Source organism: Dunckerocampus dactyliophorus, chromosome 9 (genome assembly GCF_027744805.1).
Source record: "Dunckerocampus dactyliophorus isolate RoL2022-P2 chromosome 9, RoL_Ddac_1.1, whole genome shotgun sequence".
Lineage (NCBI taxonomy): Eukaryota > Metazoa > Chordata > Actinopteri > Syngnathiformes > Syngnathidae > Dunckerocampus > Dunckerocampus dactyliophorus.
In genome coordinates this window covers 4,069,349-4,088,110 of record NC_072827.1, presented here as the reverse complement: position 1 = coordinate 4,088,110, position 18,762 = coordinate 4,069,349, and the positions used below count along the sequence as shown (strand labels likewise).

The 18,762-nt window shown below is 45.3% G+C and overlaps 1 protein-coding gene across 8 annotated transcripts in view; it reads right to left on the bottom strand.

Moving 5' to 3' along the window:
* LOC129187496 (diacylglycerol kinase beta) overlaps positions 1–18,762 on the bottom strand; it is a 78,105-nt gene that overhangs the window by 40,357 nt on the left and 18,986 nt on the right. For 5 of the 8 annotated variants that reach the window (XM_054786904.1, XM_054786903.1, XM_054786901.1 and 2 more), the window contains 11 exons: positions 14,152–14,190; positions 10,628–10,915; positions 9,668–9,744; positions 6,775–6,795; positions 6,065–6,215; positions 4,972–5,208; positions 4,755–4,889; positions 4,317–4,366; positions 2,611–2,685; positions 2,371–2,490; positions 27–144 (listed from right to left, as the gene is read on the bottom strand). In XM_054786904.1, coding sequence (XP_054642879.1) covers positions 27–144; positions 2,371–2,490; positions 2,611–2,685; positions 4,317–4,366; positions 4,755–4,889; positions 4,972–5,208; positions 6,065–6,215; positions 6,775–6,795; positions 9,668–9,744; positions 10,628–10,694 — 1,051 coding nt within the window. In that variant the 5' untranslated portion in view covers positions 10,695–10,915; positions 14,152–14,190. The remainder of the gene's footprint in view (positions 1–26; positions 145–2,370; positions 2,491–2,610; positions 2,686–4,316; positions 4,367–4,754; positions 4,890–4,971; positions 5,209–6,064; positions 6,216–6,774; positions 6,796–9,667; positions 9,745–10,627; positions 10,916–14,151; positions 14,191–18,762) is intronic. The other 3 variants (XM_054786907.1, XM_054786909.1, XM_054786905.1) reach the window with 2 other exon arrangements.

Genomic DNA, 18,762 nt, shown 5'->3' with positions numbered 1-18,762 from the left:
GGAGGTGTCGGCCATGTTGGACTGACAGGAGCAGCAGAGGCCCTGCTTGCGTACGCCCAGCAGCATGGTGTGACACAAGTTGCAGTAGGCCGGCTTGTTGAAGTGCTTGAGACGCCAAACGTGCTGGCCGTCCTCCTGAACATTCTGGAAAGAAAAGTCTTCATCATCACCATCAGCGTTGCAGCACTCACACATCATCCTGCTCGTTCATGTGTGGCAACAGCAAACACGACAAAGATGAAACTGTGCTGCTTTTGCCTTCTTAAGTGGAGTATAAATCTCATCTCCAAGCTAATATACTGTACAACGAGAGAAAAACATTGTAGTAAAAAGACTGCTCTTTTCTTCCATTTTTTTTAACTTACCTGCATAATTGTATTTTTAGAGTGTGCCAAAGGCAATTAAAAAGCCGCCCGGGTTGCACTTTGGACACAAAAATAACAATTTTCCCTCATTTTATTACAACATCATTCCTGAAATGACAAGTTTTGCTGATTAGATTACAACAATATTGCGACTGTATTCTCGTAAAATGACTGCTGTGGGCCGCACTTGAAATGCTGGTCGGTGCTTGATTGCATTCCAAGGGGCGGATTGCAGCTGGCTTCAAGCAAAAAGGAGATGAAGACCAGCAGCAGCTACTGTATACATAGCTCGTATAGCTAGCATTTATTCTACAGCTACTGTATATATAACAAAACTAAGCGACGGTGGTGTCAGAGTACATTATACAAAAATATCTTAATATTTTTCACTATTATTTTTCACACGTACACACACACAAAAGCAGCCCAAGAGAGATCATCGTCAGTTTCCATTTATGTTTTTTTTTTGATAGCTAACAGTGAAAGTATAGCCTAACGTTATTATGGAAACTTTTGCCAAATCCCTATCATTAGCTGACAACAAACATAGCTAATGCACGTGTGGGCGTTACGTGGGGCGGAGTTCATGTACTCAAAGCAGGAAGAGGGCGGGATATAAGCACTGATCTGTATTATATATCTGGATACACCATTGGTCAATGACTTGTGAAGCCACGCGGCCGCCATATTGGCACTCCAAGAAACACTTCTCGGACAATGACTTATGTCAGAACTTGTGAGTTGTTAAGTGTGTTGTTAGTTTGTTAGCCACTCACACTAAATGCAAGGTTAGTCTTCAGACTAACCTCGCACAACAGGTGTGCTTGAGCTTAGTCATAAGGACTCGGGTATGATCATTTTTAAAATTCTGTCGATATCATACCATACCTGAGTCATAGCGGCTTAACATTGGGGGTTGTGAGGGATATGGAAACAAACAACCGCTAGTAGACTACTAAATAATTTGCGGTTGCTTGCAAATATAAAAAAATATGTTTTTTTTTTGTTTACCCGAATTTAAAATGAACCCCCATATGGAGACAATGTTTATATATTATTACATATTATATTACATATTATTCCTGTGGTTTTTGTTACAGTAAAATATATTTCTATATCAGAAAAGAGGCTTTTTCGATTTCATAACACAAACAAAAAAAAATCAGAAAAAATCAGCAAAATGTTAAATGATTTTAAAACTTGTCCAAAGTCTCTTTTATGATTCATATTTTGTACAGACGAGAGCATAGTGAATTGTATGAAAGTAAGAATAAAAAGTAAAGGATCATGACCATGGATTTTAGTGTAAAAAAGGGATGGGATATGCAGTTAAAATGAAAATCTCCTTCTAGAGGAGTAAAACTATCATTGCTATAGGGGAGTGCTGAGCCAGGGGGCACAGAACAATTTTGTCCCAAAGGCAATGAGAATTGGAAGGGGAAAAAGTACATTTAATATAGCCAAAAGATAGAGAACAACGTATCAAATGGTTTTTAAGGGACAAAGGTTGCGTTACTTGAAGGAATGGGAGAATCTCCCCGCTTTTTAATGTCAAATCTAGATGTTCTGCTAGCCTCTTCATCTGCTTTGTACACTATGTACGCTGTGCCAATGTAGTCTGCTTACGTACGAGATGTGAGTAGTAAGATGGCCTCTCTGTGGCTTCAGCGGCTTGCACGGGTGGGTGCGACGTATGAACTATCCAGATATATAATACAGATCCGTGGGTTGATAGCGAGAGACTGTCTCTAGTGGCCAAAGAGCGCCGTTGCACTAACTAAAAGTTTGAGAGGCATTGTGGGAAATGAAGTTCCTAGTTGCTTAGTTAGCAATTTAAAAGCTCATTTATTTGTTTGTAGTGTTCTTGACAAATGAATCTGTTTTTTCTTAACAGATAAGAATTGTTTCAAAAGTCTTTAAATGTTGGTAAAACCCAACAAATTTGATGATGAATTCGTACATGAATGAAAGACCCGTTATCATTTCAAGAGAGGTCAGCACAAACCGTGTCCATGCCCAGCAGGACCAGTAAAGGGATGGTGGTCAGGCCTCCTCGGATCCACTCCTCCAGCGTGACAGTCCCGTCTCGGTCGTAGTCGATCTCCTCCATCATTTCCTTCAGAATCTGAAAATATGACAACGGAGTGGAACTCTGAAGTTTCACTGCATTTCACACCTCATTGTCACGTCTTTGGAAAAAGTGCTTATCGCTGTGATACATTTGCCGTGTCGGCGAGTTGCTCACCGGTCGTAATTCCGTGGAGTCCCACTCCAGATACTCGGCCACGTGCACCATCTGATTGATGATGCGGTCCAGCTCCTACCAAGCACCCAAATAGGACAAAGCAGAACGTCACGAATCACACGCTGACACAAACAAGGCCAGCATGCCGTGGACATGTAAGATATAAGAAGTCCGTAAGAGCTGCAGTGTTTATGCCAACGCCTCGGGACACTGACAAGCATTAAAGCATTAATGCCTTTCCTCTTTTCTGGCCGATCAATGTTGTTACAATGTTGTATTGTCATGATAAACTATGCCAACGTGTCTGATAATGAGGTTTGCGCATTTGGAAGTGAGCCCTGAAAGCATTTTTGGACGGCTCTGCACGCTGTGTTTTATAGAGTTTGTTTTTTTAACACTGAGTTCCATTGATGTTGGTGCAACCCGGACTTCCTTATATGGGCATGCCCATGCAAACGCTGTAGGCCTGCCCTCCCCCTGCTCTGCCTCACTCTGCTGTGTCCACGGTGTCTATGACTCCCAGGAAATGTTTGTTGGGGTGTGCCTAAAGAGGCGAGAATCAGGCAGAAGTACAGTCAAACCTGTCTTAGCGGCCACCTTTATAGAACGGCCACCTGCCTGTAGCGGCCACTGAACCCCCCCCGCAGAAAATTTGCATGCTATAGACCCTGTGTACCTGTGTGTCATGCATGAAAAAGTTTTGTTTCTTAAGCAATGAAGAAGAGATCCACACAAACTGTCAGTTGTTCCACATAAAAAAAAGCCGTCTTCTTTGGAGCTTGTTGCAGACAGTGACACCGTTTATTTCGTGGTGTGAGACAATGTGCAAAGGTCAATACTGTAATGCCGCTTGTTGTGGGGAAGGAGAGACTCCGATGCACTTTAATCGCTTTATTAACCTAGTAGTGCTTTACAACTTTTATCCGCAGTCCCACAGTGCCCTCTACTGGTCAACATGTAACAGTATATATGTATCTGCAAACACAACAAGCTTCTAATCACAGACATGTTAATATGTGCGCGCACAAATTCAAAATGGCCACCAACCTGTCTATAACGGACACCTGTCGATAGCGGCCACTTTTGCCGTTTCCCTTTAGTGGCCGCTATAGACAGGTTTGACTGTAGTTGGAGTTGCTGATCCCTGGCCAGCACGAGAAAAATATGCTCAACTGTCAACGCCATTTCACACGGGACTGTTTTGTGAACACGGGCCAATACCAAGCTGGACTATCCACCAAACTGTTGCTGAAGTCTGACGCCTTTCTGACATTGCTTGGTCGTGTTGAAGAGTCCGAAGAGCAAGGAGTAAGTAACAATTTATCGGTGTCCTAACTGTGTTTGTTTTGTGTAAGTATTCGGAAAAAAGGTGTTGGGCAGCTGTCCGGAAGTCCTCGGGAGCGCTTGGGAGTGTGACCAATCACAGCGGAGGGGGCTCGGCGGGAGGCATACCTGGAGGAGGGCTGGAGGTGGAGTAAATTACAGACCATTTGGGCGGGAGGCAGGAAACACTGCAGGAAGAAGTGCTGAGTCTGGAAGATCTAGAAAGCTTTGTGTGCGGGTTATGGTGTGTAGCTGCTCTATAGGAGTCCACAACTCAATACAAAGGACCCAAAATGAGTATAATAGGCCCCCTTTAAAGTCACCCTAAGAAAACACGCCTGCTGCCAGCACATTGTATTCTTGAAACAGGTGGGTGCACTCACAGAACTGTCCAGGACACCGTTGCCGTCTGTGTCGTAGAGGCGGAACATGACTGGAAGAAAGAACAGACATCCCATGAAGCCTCAGTCACCACAGATTAGAGCTGACCCACTAGCATTAGCATTAGCATCAGAGGCATATCAAATTACATTCTTGTCTCATTACAAGTGTGATAATATCTGCAGTATTTTCCAGACTGACTTCCTGTTCCTGCCGTCTCTCCCTGTCCTTTCTGTGCCATGTTTGAAGGTTTTTAATGATACAACTTAGCAGATGCTGCCAATACTTGCCAGGTTTGGCTGTAAAAGGCAAACAGCCATAAAATGTCGTAACCCTAACCTCAGGATGGGCGTCTCAAACATGACAGTTGCTTTCTGTCAAACACCCACCCTGAGAGCCCTCGATAACACCCCCCCACATGCACGTCAGCCATCACTCACACTCCAGCTTGTCCTCTGGTGTCCCGCGCTCAAGGAGGGACAGGTAGCAGACAATGTCCTTGAGGAAGACCACCTGGGGCTGGGGCCGCTCCAGGCTCCTCGGCAGGGACAGATGCTCCTCACAGCCGCTTCTCTCTGACGCAACAAACGTGTGGTTTCATGTCAACCTTCTGCTGAGTCAGCAACTTATTTTTCTTACTACTGAAGATAACTTCACCTGGGGAAGGTGTGGGGGGCGACACGGGCGACCTGGCGGGACCGGCTTTGCGAGCCAGGGCGTTATTGCTGCTTTGGGAGTGTTTCACCTGACTAGACGGGGAGCGGGGCGCCCCCCCCGGAGTGTGGGTCCCTCTTCTGGACCTCTGTGAGGAGGAACGAGAGGAACACGAGGAGCTGCTGGCATGTTCAGTGGGGCATGGAGCCATCGCAGAGAGGACCCTTTTGCCATTCACGCCTTGGACACAAAATAAGATAAGATTGGTGTGAATGTGTGACTGGAGACACGTGGGTTAACCCTATGGAGTTACCAGCATGAATGGAATAGAAGCCAGAAGCAAGTGGTTGCTGTTATTTCAAATGTAGACCAGCAGGGGGCAGTGATGGATGACATTTGATTCGAAACAAAGTTTGCTTTTTTATTAAGTACATGGAAGTTTCAGCTAATGAGGCCTTCACGATAAGTGACCGATCAATCAAGTTGTTGCACTTTTTAACCTTTGGAATTCAAAGTACATATGATCATTACATTTCCACACAGACACACAAAATGATGCTGACATTTATTTTGTAATTCATTATTAGCGTACAAAAATCTTTGTTGTCCTTCATGTCAAGTAGTACCATATATACAGTATTGTATGTACACTGTACCGCACATGCACGGTATACATGGGATATAGTATGTATACTTTATATATAGTATATACTGCAGTATGTATGTATATCCAGAATATAGTATTTTGTATATCCAGTAAATACAATACAACTATTATGATGACAAGAAAAATAGCTCAAAAGAGTTGAATGTAAGATCTGATGCTGCAGGTCACCATTCCCATGCTTTTTCTTCATAATAACCCAAATCACTTCAAGTGACATCAATAGCTATGGCATTGTACTGCCAATGAATTCATCATTATTTGAAACATTTAACTGTGACAAACATGCAAAAAAATAGGACATTGGGAAGGGGGCAAACACTGTTTCACACCACTGCATGGAGCAGTATGTGTAGAGTACATAGAGTAGTATGTATAGAGTATATAGAGCAGTATGTGTAGAGTAGTGTGGGGTGTGTAGTGTATGCATACCCAATGTGGTCCCTGGTGGTTGCGGGTGGTCGGGAGACTGTGCTGCCGTCTTGCTCTGAAAGGAGGTGAAAAGGTGCTGACACAGCAGGTCGGGGATGTGGTTCTCCAGGTATGTGGTCATGAAGAGCTGGAAGCCCTCGTAGTCGATGGGCTACACCAGAAGAACACGTTTAGTTACAGCAGGGGTCACCAAGGTTTTTCCTTGTGAGAGCTACTTTTACAAAATGAAAATGGCCAAGAGCTACTCATTTTTGTCACATTTATTTTCAGATCTTATTTTAAACCCAAACAAAGCGAATATGCTTGTTTTACCAGAACATGAACAAAATGCTGGTGTCCACAACTCACATTTTGTATTTCAGAATGCATTTCTTTGTACTGTTCTTTCATTATTAACTGGAAACCTGAATGAAAAGCAGGCCTGCGGGCACCTCATGTGGTCGTGGGGGGCTACCTGGTGCCCGCGGGCACCACGTTGGTGACCCCTGAGTTAGAGCAACACCAACATGATACTTTTCACCTTATGTCACAGGCTTCATATGGACACCACCATCTACAGTACTGTCAATCATCGTCCTCATGACATGTCACACTGAGCACACACTTGTGTGGAGTGGACACACACACACACACACGCACACACACATGCACACACGATGGCGGCATGCATGCACCTTCATGAAGATGGTAGAACATGGACCAAGCCTTACTTTGTTCAGAACATCTCGCTGCTGTTTTATGTGTGCAGACGGAAGGAAAGAAAGAAGAGACGGAAGGAAGGAAGGAAGGAAGGAAGGAAGGAAGGGCCAATATGATGTCATCATATTTCACTTGAGATAAATGTGATGAGCAACACAAATCAATAGAATTCCTAACTTAATACAGAAGAATAATGAGAGACAAGAATACAATCAAATACCTTGGATTGGACATGATTCAAAATACACAGCTATCATACTGTACATGATATACTGTACATACTGGTGGTGCCTTGGTTAACATCATGAATCCATTCCAGAAGGTCCGACTCAAACCAAAACGGACTCTAACCAAAGCAATCTTTCCCACAGAAAATAATGGAAATCCTATTCATCCGTTCCAGACACCCAAAAATGTTAACATAAAACACATTTTATAGACAATAATTACAGTTTTACATGCAGGAAATTATGCAAAATAACTACAAATGACAGAGAAGTGAACATTTAACATACTTGTGCTGGTGTGTGCTGTGTTTGACTGTGGATGGCGTGAACATGCCTAGCTAATTTTGAACGCTTATGTTTTTTGTTGGAAGTAGAAATGCGTGTTATGGATGTAAAAAGAGACAGACAGCAACACAGCGTCACCCTCCATGCGCCGCCAGGTTGATAGACTGTTACGCGGGAACCGGAGTAGATGTGTATGCATGAATGTGTGTGCAGCACAGCTGATGACGGGGGCTGCTCCCCTCATATTTACATGCCTCTGAAATGACCACGCGCCCCTTTTTAAGCCAAAAGTTGGGAGGTCTTGCGACCTTGTCTCAGTACAGTTCATTGCCTTTCTCTTTTGTGCGGTTGATGTGTTTGTTATGTCGCCTGTCGCTCTACAACTCTGGTACAAACGTCCTAAAATGGCACCCGTGGCCCACAATGCACTGTGCAATCACATGCAAGTATGATGAGGTTTCGTTATGTGTGCATGATCCAGATGATATTTTGGATGCTAAACAAGCGGGTGAACGCAAGCCTAGGCAAATTTTTTGCAAAAATTTTGCTTGTTAACCGAAAAACCTACTAATCGGGGCGGACATTAACCAAGGTACCACTCCATCTATTTTTTTCTGCTTATCCAGGTCTGGATTGCAGCGGCAGCAGTCTCAGTAGGGACGTACAGACTTCCACCCAACAGAGGAAACAAATTTCAGACGTTTGTATCCGCAATCTCGTTCTTTCGGTCACGACCCAAAGCTCATGACCGTAGGTGAGGGTGGGAACATAGGTGAGGGGGTAAATGGAGAGCTTCGCCTTCCGGCTCAGCTTTCTTTTCACCATGACTTTCCGGTACAACGACCGCATTACTGCAGACGCTGCGCTGATCCGCCTGTCGACCCCACGCTCCAATCTTCCTTCACTCATGAACAAGACCTCGAGATACTTGAACTCCTCTACCTGGGGCAGGAGCTCATTCCCAACCCCAAGGGTGCAATCCACCCTTTTCCGACTAAGAACCATGGCCTTGGATTTGGAGGTGCTGAGTCTCATCCCAGAAGCTTCACACTCAGATGCAAACCGCCCCAGTAAACGCTGAAGGTCACAGCCCGATGAGGCCATCAGGACCACATCGTCTGCAAATAGCAGAGACCAGATCCAGATTGTTTGTAGTCCTGTCTACTCCACAGGGACTACAAAGATGTCCAAGTCATTTTATGAACATGAATGCTTTAGGATGGCCATGAGCTTTGGGTAGTGGCTGAAAGGACAAGATCGCACGTACAAGCAGCCGAAATGAGTTTTCTCCATAGGGTGGCTGGGCTCTCCCTTTGAGATAAGGTGAGAAGCACTCGGGAGTAGAAGCGCTGCTCCTCCGCATTGAGAGGAGCCAGATGAGGTGGCTTGGGCGGCTGGTCAGGATGCCTCCCTGGGGAGGTGTTCAGGGCACGTCTGACCGGTAGGAAGCCTCGAGAAACTCGACTATGTCTCTCAACTGGACTGGGAACGCCTTGGGATTTGCCGAGAGGAGCTGGACAAAGTAGCCGAGGAGATGGAAGTCTGGGCTTCACTGCTTAGGCTGCTGCCCCCGTGACCCGACCTCAGATAAGCGGTAGAAGACGGATGGATCGGATGGTTGAATGGATGCCTTAGAAGCTCCCCCACATTGTACTTTTTGAGCATGATGTAAGAGTAATATGTGTTTATGATGTTTGCTCCATTTTGAAGTGTCCTCATGGACACGATAGCACTTCTGATCTGCCCCTAGCGAGATGTTTATACACCCTGCAGGCTTTGCTACAGATCTTAAACTGACTATAAACTATCTGTCAGTCAGCCACAGACATGGAACATGTAAGTTTGCTCATCAGTGAACATGCTAAGCTAGCATGATATTCAAATGTAATATTAGCACTTTAGCATCACATAGTGTTGCTAAGGTTTGTGTCCTTCATGTTGTGATTTGAAATCACCATCCCGCTATGCAGGGAACTCATCTAATAAGTGACTTTCTATACTACTGCACTTCCATACTATTTTTATACTGCGATGAAATGTAATAATAAGTGCTAATCAGCTTCACACCAAAATAGCTCACTTTTAGGCAGCACAGCACTCAGAATGAAACTGCATGTGTGCACTGGGTTCGGACACCCACCCACCCCCACACTCCCGACGGGCCACTGTTGTTTTAACCCCACCGGCACCCAAAAGAGACCACAAGTCTACTTCCTTGTATGGTCAAAGCATCCAACGGACTTTAATCTGCTCTTCATCCTGCCATACGCTTGCATGCCATACACACGCACACGCACACACATCACTGGATACGCACGTCCAATCCAACAGAACATGTGATGATGTTTGATTGACTGTCATGCAACGAAGGTGATGTGGTGCATGTACCCACCTGTTCAGGGTTGTATTTGGCCAGGACTCCTTTGCCGTGGAATTCTTCCAGAACATCCTTCAGCTTCTTTGTGGAGTCTGACCAGGAAAATGAGAAGAAAAGTCACCACACAGTCCATAGAAACTAGAGATGCATGATATATTGTTTTCCCAAACTGATGACTTTCTGCTTCTCAAGACCAATATGATACCAATAACCAAACACCCTGTGGACCACAAAGGTCTCTTTTCAACAACTGCATGGATGGTTTGGTTCCATCAGCCATGCAGGTGTGCAGCAGGTAAATAAGTGAAATGAAGGACGTAGTAGTTCACACCGGTGAACATCCAGGGAGCGGACATAGAGTTGGTAGACAGCTACAAATTCCTGGGTGTTCACCTTAACAACAAGCTGGACTGGTCCGTCAACACCCACGCCCTCTACAAGAAGGGCCAGAGTCGCCTTCACCTGCTGAGGAGACTGAGGTCCTTTGGTGTGTGCAGGACTCTTTTACGGACCTTTTATGACTCTGTGGTGGCCTCAGCCATCTTCTATGCTGTGGGCTGCTGGAGAGGGGGCAGCACGGACAGGGACAGGAGCAGGATCAATAGACTGATCAGGAGAGCGAGCTCTGTCCTGGACGGTCCTTTGGACTCCGTGGGGGAAGTGGGGGAGAGAAGGATGTTGACTAAGCTGACATCCATCATGGACAACACCTCTCACCCCCTACATGACACTGTGGGTTCCCTTAGCAGCTCCTTCAGCAGCAGACTGTTACACCCACGGTGTAAGAAGGAGAGGTTCCACAGGTCCTTCATACCGACCGCTGTCAGGCTCTACAACACCTGCACCACCTGAACCATGTTGTAGTCACCATGTATTCTTTACTTGCGTATCTTGCTTGCTGCTGTAACAAGTGCATTTCCCTGCTGTGGGATTAATAAAGTACAATACAAGCTATACATACAAGCTAGCACTCACACTGGCCGTACTGCTGCAGCTGCTGGAACTCAGCTGGGCTGAGACACACCCAGCCCCCGTCTCCCATGCTGAGAGTGTGCTGGCAGGCGGGGTCCTTCAGTCAGCTGGAGAGCATCTCTGCTATATGTTCACCTTCCTCAACGTCCTGAAAATCGCTCACAAATCCAAAAGATGGAGACAGAAAAGTCCACCAGGAGCTGTGATGATGATGATGATGAAAATCCTCCTAAAACGTCTCTGACTGTCATCTCAGCAACAACTCAGTAAAAAAGACCTTCATGCTCACACCTGGAAAAAAAGATGAGAAATTATAAGAATCCACGTGTACCCTTATTCATTCTATAGAAATAGTCCTATTCATATTTTTTATACTAATAGAAATGTTAACATGTATATTCAGTATACAAATGAACCCAATGGAAATATCATTCATATTTATTACACTAATCCATCATTAGAAATGTTAACATTCATATTTATCACACAAGTAAATCCAATTGAAATATTCATACTTCATATTGAGCATACTAATTCATTCTTTGGAAAAGTTCATATTCCTATTTATCATACAAACTGATGAGAAATATGAATATTCCTATTTATGACACTCATTCAGAGCTGACAAATGTGGAATATTGTGTGTTTTATTTGACTTTTTCTAGCTGATTAAAAGGAAAGATGAGAGTTCTGTTTTTCTCATCCGTAGTTCTCCTCGTGTTAAAGCTCTTCACCCCAGACAATGTTACATATTGTGACCTTTGACCTGGCAAGAAGCTGCTCAAACACAGTGACCTTTTGACCTCACACCTGTCTCTATTTTTCCCCACGCTAACGCTCGAGCTGCTTTAGCCCTGCTAGGTGGCTGTTTCACGCTAGCGCACCCGGGGGCCGGGGGGGGTGATTGTGGTTTGCTCAGTAGGTTGCCTGGCAACAACAACGTCATGGCAGAGCAAAGACAAGGACGACGGCTGACTTTTTCAACACGCCGGCCGTCCAAAACGGTCACATGATTAGGTACACAATACAAAACACAACATGACTGTGCTCACTTTTCATACATTCATACAGCACTTTTTATTTCAATGTCATTTAACAATAAATACAAACAGCAAAAACTGAACAATCAGCAACCCTTTAAGAACAAACACAACCTCCACGCTGGGCTTGCGCTTTGCGCTTGGGAGGAGGTAAAACACAGTTGTAATCTAACACGGAAAAAAGGGTCCCGATTTTACAAGAATATATAATAAATATTGTATGTCAATAAAGTTGTTATTTCTGGAAGATATTATGGGAATAAAGACCTAATATGATGGAAATCAAGCCATAATATTATGGGAATAAGGTGAATAAAATAAATAATATTTAAGGCAATTTAGCGTCTATGGTGATCCTACTGTAAAAGCTACTTCTTTCCCAGTTGCTGGGACTGCACTGCTAGTCAATGATCACACAATTGAAAAGCTTTTCAAATTGTATGAAAAAATAGGAGCAATATGTTTGGTTGCAGCGCTGCGCTCAAACATCGACAAGGAAAATTTGATGGAGGTCCCAGAATGAAAGTACACAGGCTCCACCTACGCGTTGCCAGAAGGTGAAAGTTAAGCTTGTGTGAGAGCGAGAACAATGCATCTTTTGTGAGTCTGCCTCTTGGCCCATCATCCATATGTCAGTGTTGTCCACCTGTGGTTGTGCTATGTGAGCGTGTGTGTCAAGAAGGCCTTCTACGAGAAGCTATAAGACTGAAAGTGCACTGAGCTAGGGTGTAAGAACGTCTCACACTAGCATACATGTTTTCGAAAACATCAACAATAATTTAGGGTGTGATGACGTTGGCGTAGAGGTTTCATAATCCAGAAAACTGACAGTCCTTTTATTGCAACAAGAAATATAAACAAGTTCAATTTTGCTTGCAACAGAGATTTGAGTTCTATCACTTTATGTTGACGGTGCAACCTAGCTTTGTCCCACAAAATGAAGAGCAACAATCTGTGACACGCTCCAACAGGCTGCAAAGCGTCTTTAAAGTAATGAAGCGCTGTAGCTGTAGCTGTGTAACAGTTACTACTAAGTTACTACTTGGAATCCCCGCCTCCACGCCGGAAAATAAACATTTCATACTTTGTTTGTTTCTCATAGTAATATTCCAGCTTTTACAAACATCTTTTTCCTTTAATATTTCAACTTTATGCTTCGAAAATGATGTTTTTTTGCTTCATAATATTACAAGTTTATTCTTGTGAAAAAGAGACTTTCTTCTCATGACAATACACCAGTTCGACTTTATAGAAGGTTTTTTTTTCATTTCTAATTTTTTCAACCATTTCAACTTAAAAAAATAATAAAAATTTCTTCTCATAATCCATCCATCCATCTTCTGCTTATCTAAGGTCGGTTCGTGGGGCCAGCAGCCTAAGCTTCCCTCTCCCCAGCCACTTTGTCCAGATCCTCCTGACGGATCTCGAGGCGTTCCCAGGCCAGTTGAGAGACATGGTCTCTCCAATGTGTCCTGGGTCTTCCCTGAGGCCTCCTACAGTCGGATGCGCCCTAAACACCTCCCCAGGGAGGCGTCCTGACTCAGATGCCCGAGCCACCTCATTTGGCTTCTCTCAATGCGGAGAAGCAGCGCTTCTACTCCCAGTTTCGCCCAGATATCTCTCAGGGAGAGCCCAGCCACCCTACGGAGCAAACTCATTTCGGCCGCTTGTACCCGGAAAGCAATTGGCAGCCTTTGGAAACTTTCTTTTATCATTCATATGCCAAAGAATATATGCTGATATACTGTATAAGGTTATGGTAAGATGCATTTAAGGTAAGAAAGAAAGAAAGAGATATCCACATGAAAAAGTCACAACTTTTGGAGACACGTGCTTTCGCCGTCTCTCTGGGTATTCAGACAAAGACAAGTTGAGACATTTAAGTTGTCCTTTTGCGTGCTTTCTATCATCATCATCACGGCTGCCCTGCCGCCAACATGTGACTTAGCTAGCAGTGTGAGTCCCGCTTTGCCCACACAAGCCGCCTTTGTCACCTCCAACGTCACATGACACGCTGCAAAGCCCCACTGGAGATGCAGGATGTGTTTGCAGCAATAGTCAAGTTGCTTAACTTGGAAAGCCACAAACCCAGGATACCAGCAGCCTCATGCCAGGAAGTGCAGCACACCCGATAGCGGCGGCGTTGCGGACACGCCCCTGCTGCAGGAAGCTGTACCACTTTTGTGACACATCTAAATTTACATGACGCCACTCCAGGACTACTTTATCACTTTTGTTGCCAATTTACTGTATACCCGTGTGATGCAACACATCCTCATATATACATCACATCATTTCTCTTCTAGTATTTCTCCTTAGATGACAACCTCTTTGTTTTCATATTTTGACTGTATTTTTGTGAAATTACTGCTGATTTTTGCTGTTGTTGTTTTTTTAGTCTTCTTGTTAAAGGGAAAGTTAGGATTTTTTTGACATGAAGTTGTATGACATCCCCATCAGCAGTGTAGTGCATCAACAGTGACTTACCCCCCCGTCGGTGCTGTGAGTCCAGCTCTGGTCGGAGATCTGTGACGAGGAAGGTAGTTCCGCTTAGTTGCTGGGATTTGGCTTAACGAAAACAATATGCATTCAAAAGAGTAATGCATGCTACATCTGCGGAGATGAATGAGAGCATTTGCACATGGACATGGATGACAAGTCAAACAAGAAGTTAAAAATCAAGCTTCTCCGATTAAACACTCAGTAGCTAAGTTTCATAATACTAGCAGGACCAGTTCTGTAGACCCCTCTTGTGCCTGGGACAATACATCCAATCGGGATTGATGAAATCGTCCATCATACTGTACCTGGTAGTCGTCATTGTGGGCAGAATTCCCCCACACAACACAACGTGAGCTTTTGCTTTATGTTTTGTTCTCCAGTAGATATCACAGTCTGGAGATCGGGAAATCTGGGTTCGAATCTCTGTTGGGCATTTCTGTGTGGAGTTTGCATGTTCTCCCCGTGCATGTGTGGGTTTTCTTCAGGCACTCCGGTTTCCTCCCACTTTCCAAAAACATGCATTTTAGGTTGAACGTGAGTGTGAATGGTTGTTTGTCTATATGTGCCCTGCCATTGGCTGGTGACCAGTCCAGGGTGTACCCCGCCTCTCACCCGAAATCAGCTGGGATAGGCTCCAGCATACCCTCCGACCCTAATTAGGAGAAGCGGCATAGATGATGGATGGATAGATATCTAGCTATCTAGCTGTGTGTCACACATACGCCATAGCAACATAGAAAGGAAGGCTACACCTAGCGTCAAAAACAAAAACACAGCAGCAGTGGCGGCAGCTCCAATATGTAGCGTTACCTTTGGCTAGCGGCCCGAGGCATAGTGAGCGAGTGTATGGTGAAGCTAGTCGCTAGCTGAGAGTATAGCAATGGACACAATGAATGGACAGACTACTAGATGGAGGAGAACTCTACCAGACAACTTTATATGGAGCTGGGAATGTCCCATTGCAGACAGGACAGGAGACATGCAATGCATGATGAAGATTCTGACTTGCAAACAGTACTTACACACTTTCCTTGGAACAGTGTACGTCAACCTTGTGTCATGGGTAAACATCTTTAACCATATATGTCAAAGCATGTCTGTCCAACTTGAGAACTGTACTTTTACTCAGATTTCAGTCTGCAGAGAGCATTCGTTGGATAGCTTTGCTGGTACAGACAAAGTCATAATGTCACTAGCCGCTGTGGTGTGGCAAGGTGTCACTACGCAAGTAACATAGTTCTTGGGCGTAACAATGTTAATAACAATAATAATAACAACAACAATGTCGCTGTAGCTTGGTTAACTCATTCAATCCCAGCCATTCATCCTGCCATACGGACAGGTAGGAGCGGCCATTTTAGACGATTTTGACTGACCTTTTAAAGGCACAAAGAAGATTGTGGCTTTATGGCTTTATAGGCGAAATAGCTGTGTCCCATTACGTGCATTCTTAGCTGCCTCTTTTTATATCTTCAGAATGCACAGGAAAGAGAAAGACATGTGGGTTTATGTCTCATGTAAGGATTGTGGATGATGGGGAAAACTCCAAAAAACCTTTTCCTTTAAGGTTACACTCCATCCATGTCCTTCTCCTCTCCTATGAGTGACATCAGTGCAGCTGCAATGATTCCAATCTGAGATGTTGGTTAGGTTTTAAAGGGTGCATACTAGGTTTTCGTGAGAAGGAATCAGACAGGCTGTTAGCATGCTGCTAACTCATTGCTGCTGTTTTGGTTCTGATGCGACCACACCGAGCTCCGAGCATGTCCCCAATTTAGGTAAAGGAACATATTGTGTGATACAATGTGTATTGTTGTTTTTGAGGTAACAGCACGATGCAAAAACAGTTGTCGTCTTACGGAGTGGCACTTTCACATTAGGGGCAACTGCAACAGTGACCCCCTAGAGCCAGCAGAGGGAGCTGTTGTCCAGGTCCGGGTCGCGGAGGCAGCAGTCTCGCCAGGGATACCCAGACTTCCTGGTCCCCGGCCACCTCCTCCAGCGCCACCGGGAGGTCACCAAGGCGTCCCAGCCAGCTGTGAGACATAATCCCTCCAGCGTGTCCTAGGTCTGCCTCGGCTGGGCGATACAAAAAGGCTCTTGCTCCAGTTGTACAAGTATCAAATGGCACAGAGTACAGCACCACCAATCCCGTACTTCCGGAGGACCCCCACAGGACACCGCAAGGGACCCGGTCGAATGCCTTTTCCAAGTCCACAAAGCACACGTAGACCGGTTGGGCAAACTCCCAAGTACCCTCCAGTACCCTTGCAAGGGTGTAGAGCTGGTCCGGTGTTCCGAGACCCCCAGGACGAAAACCACATTGCACCTCCTGTGGTCGATGTTTGACTAACGGTCGTACCCTTCTCTCCAGCACCCTGGAATAGACTTTCCCAGGGAGGCTGAGGGCTGTGATCCCCCCGTAGTTGGAACACACCCTACGGTAACTTTCTTGCAAAGGAGGACCACCACCCCGGTCTGCCAATCCGGAGGTACTGTGCCCAACTTCCACGCAATGTGTCAGCCAAGACAGTCCCTCAACATCCAGAGCCTTGACGAATTCAAGGCAAAATTCATCCACCCAGGGAGCATTTTGACTACCCCAAAAACCTCACCCACGGTGATGGAATTGTCCACTTTCCTGTCCTCAGGCTCTGCTTCCTGTATGGAAGGTATGCCAGTGGGATTGAGAAGAGCCTCAAAGTATTCCTTCCACCGTCCGACTATATCATCAATCGAGGTCAGCAGGCTCCCGTCCCCACTGTAGACAGTGTGGACCGGGCACTGCTTCCCCTTTCTGAGGATTTGACCGAACCTCCTCGAGGCCGACCGAAAGTGGTGCTCCATGACCTCACCGAACTTCTCCCAGACCCGAGTTTTTTCCTCGCTTGGCCTGCCGGTACCTATCATCTGCTTCAGAGTCCCACAAGCCATCCATGCCAGGTCTGATGATACGACTACAAAGCCAATCATAGACCTGCGACCTATGTAGGGTGTCCTGGTGCCAAGTGCACTTGTGGACATCCTTATGTTTGAACATGGTCTTTGTTATGGAGAAACTGTAGTCCGCACCAAAGTCCAACAACATCCCACCGCACGGGTTCAGATCGGGGAGGCCGTTCCTCCCAGTCACGCACCTCCAGGTGACACTATCATTGCCCACATAAGCGTGGAAGTCTCCCAGTAGAACAACGGAGTCACCAGTTGGGGTGCTCTCCAGCACTCCTCTGATGGACTCCAAGAAGACTGGATACTCTGAACTCCAGGTCGGAGCGTACGCACAAAAGACAGTCAGGACACTTTCCCCAACCCGAAGGTGTAGGGAAATGACCCTCTTTTTCACCGGTGATGACTCAGATTTGTCCGCCGAAGACCAAGTCGCCCAGGCGTCCACCCTTGGCCGCCACCCAAAACACATAGCACCTTATGCTTGCCCTCGCAGGGGGTAGGTCTAAAGGGAGGAGATCCCGTGTGGCTTCTTCGGGCTGAGCCCGGCCAGGCCCCACTGTTGAAGGCCGGACCACCAGGCGCTCGCCTGCGAGGCCCCTCCCCCAGGCCTGGCTCCAGGGTGAGGCCCCGGTATCCCATGTCTTGGCGAGGTGTGGTCCATCCTCTTGCGTTTAATCATAAGGTCATCTGAATCACTCTTGGTCTGGCCCGCCAACTAGGACCTGTTTGCCTTGAGAGACCCGACCAAGGGCATATAGCCCCAGACAATATAGATCCTAGGATCACGCGGGCACGCAAACCCCTCCACCATGATAAGGTGGTGATTCACGGAGGAGCTTCACATTAGGGGCAACTGCAACATTGACCCCCTAGAGCCAGCAGAGGGAGCTGTACACTGAAAAAAAAGTATGTATTGTCTTATCTTAATATGTATTGATTTTATTGCGTAATAGCAACGTGTCAGTATATCCTCACAGCACTACTTTTATTTTACTTACTTTCTACCAACTCTCTTTGGCCTTTCTATAAAGTGTTATTGTAATCACAATGATCTGCAGAATAATTATAATATTTATAATTATACAGTAATGCCTCCTTTATGGCGGTTAATTGGTTCCACACCCAACCATGATAAATTAATTTCAGCAAAGTAGGATTACTTATTTGGAAAATTTATATTTTGGTAGGTAGAGCATAGAAAACCTGTTTACCACCTTCTAAATACACTTGTTAACATTATTAGAGCCCTCTAGACATGAAATAACACCCCTATAGTCATCTTTACACTCCTATTACCCAATATAGTAGACATCATAAGAGAAAACAAGCCATATGAGACAGAAGTAAGACTCTTGCTCATGTGTGTTGCTATACATGAGTACTGTCGGGGGGTTCATAACCAAGTTTTAGCTTGAACTGGATTATGGCCGGCACAGTACCGTATGTTTTTATTATGATTATGATTATTACTGTTGTGTATTTTGTGAGGTCATTTAAAGCTGTAATAAAAGCCTGTTGTTCCGCCCATCGAGTCTGGTGCTTGTGTGTCTCTGCCAACATTACAGTAACATTACTGACACCTTGTGAGCAGTGTATCATACTACGTAAAATCGTAACGTCTTTGAATGCTGTGATATTTGGATTTTA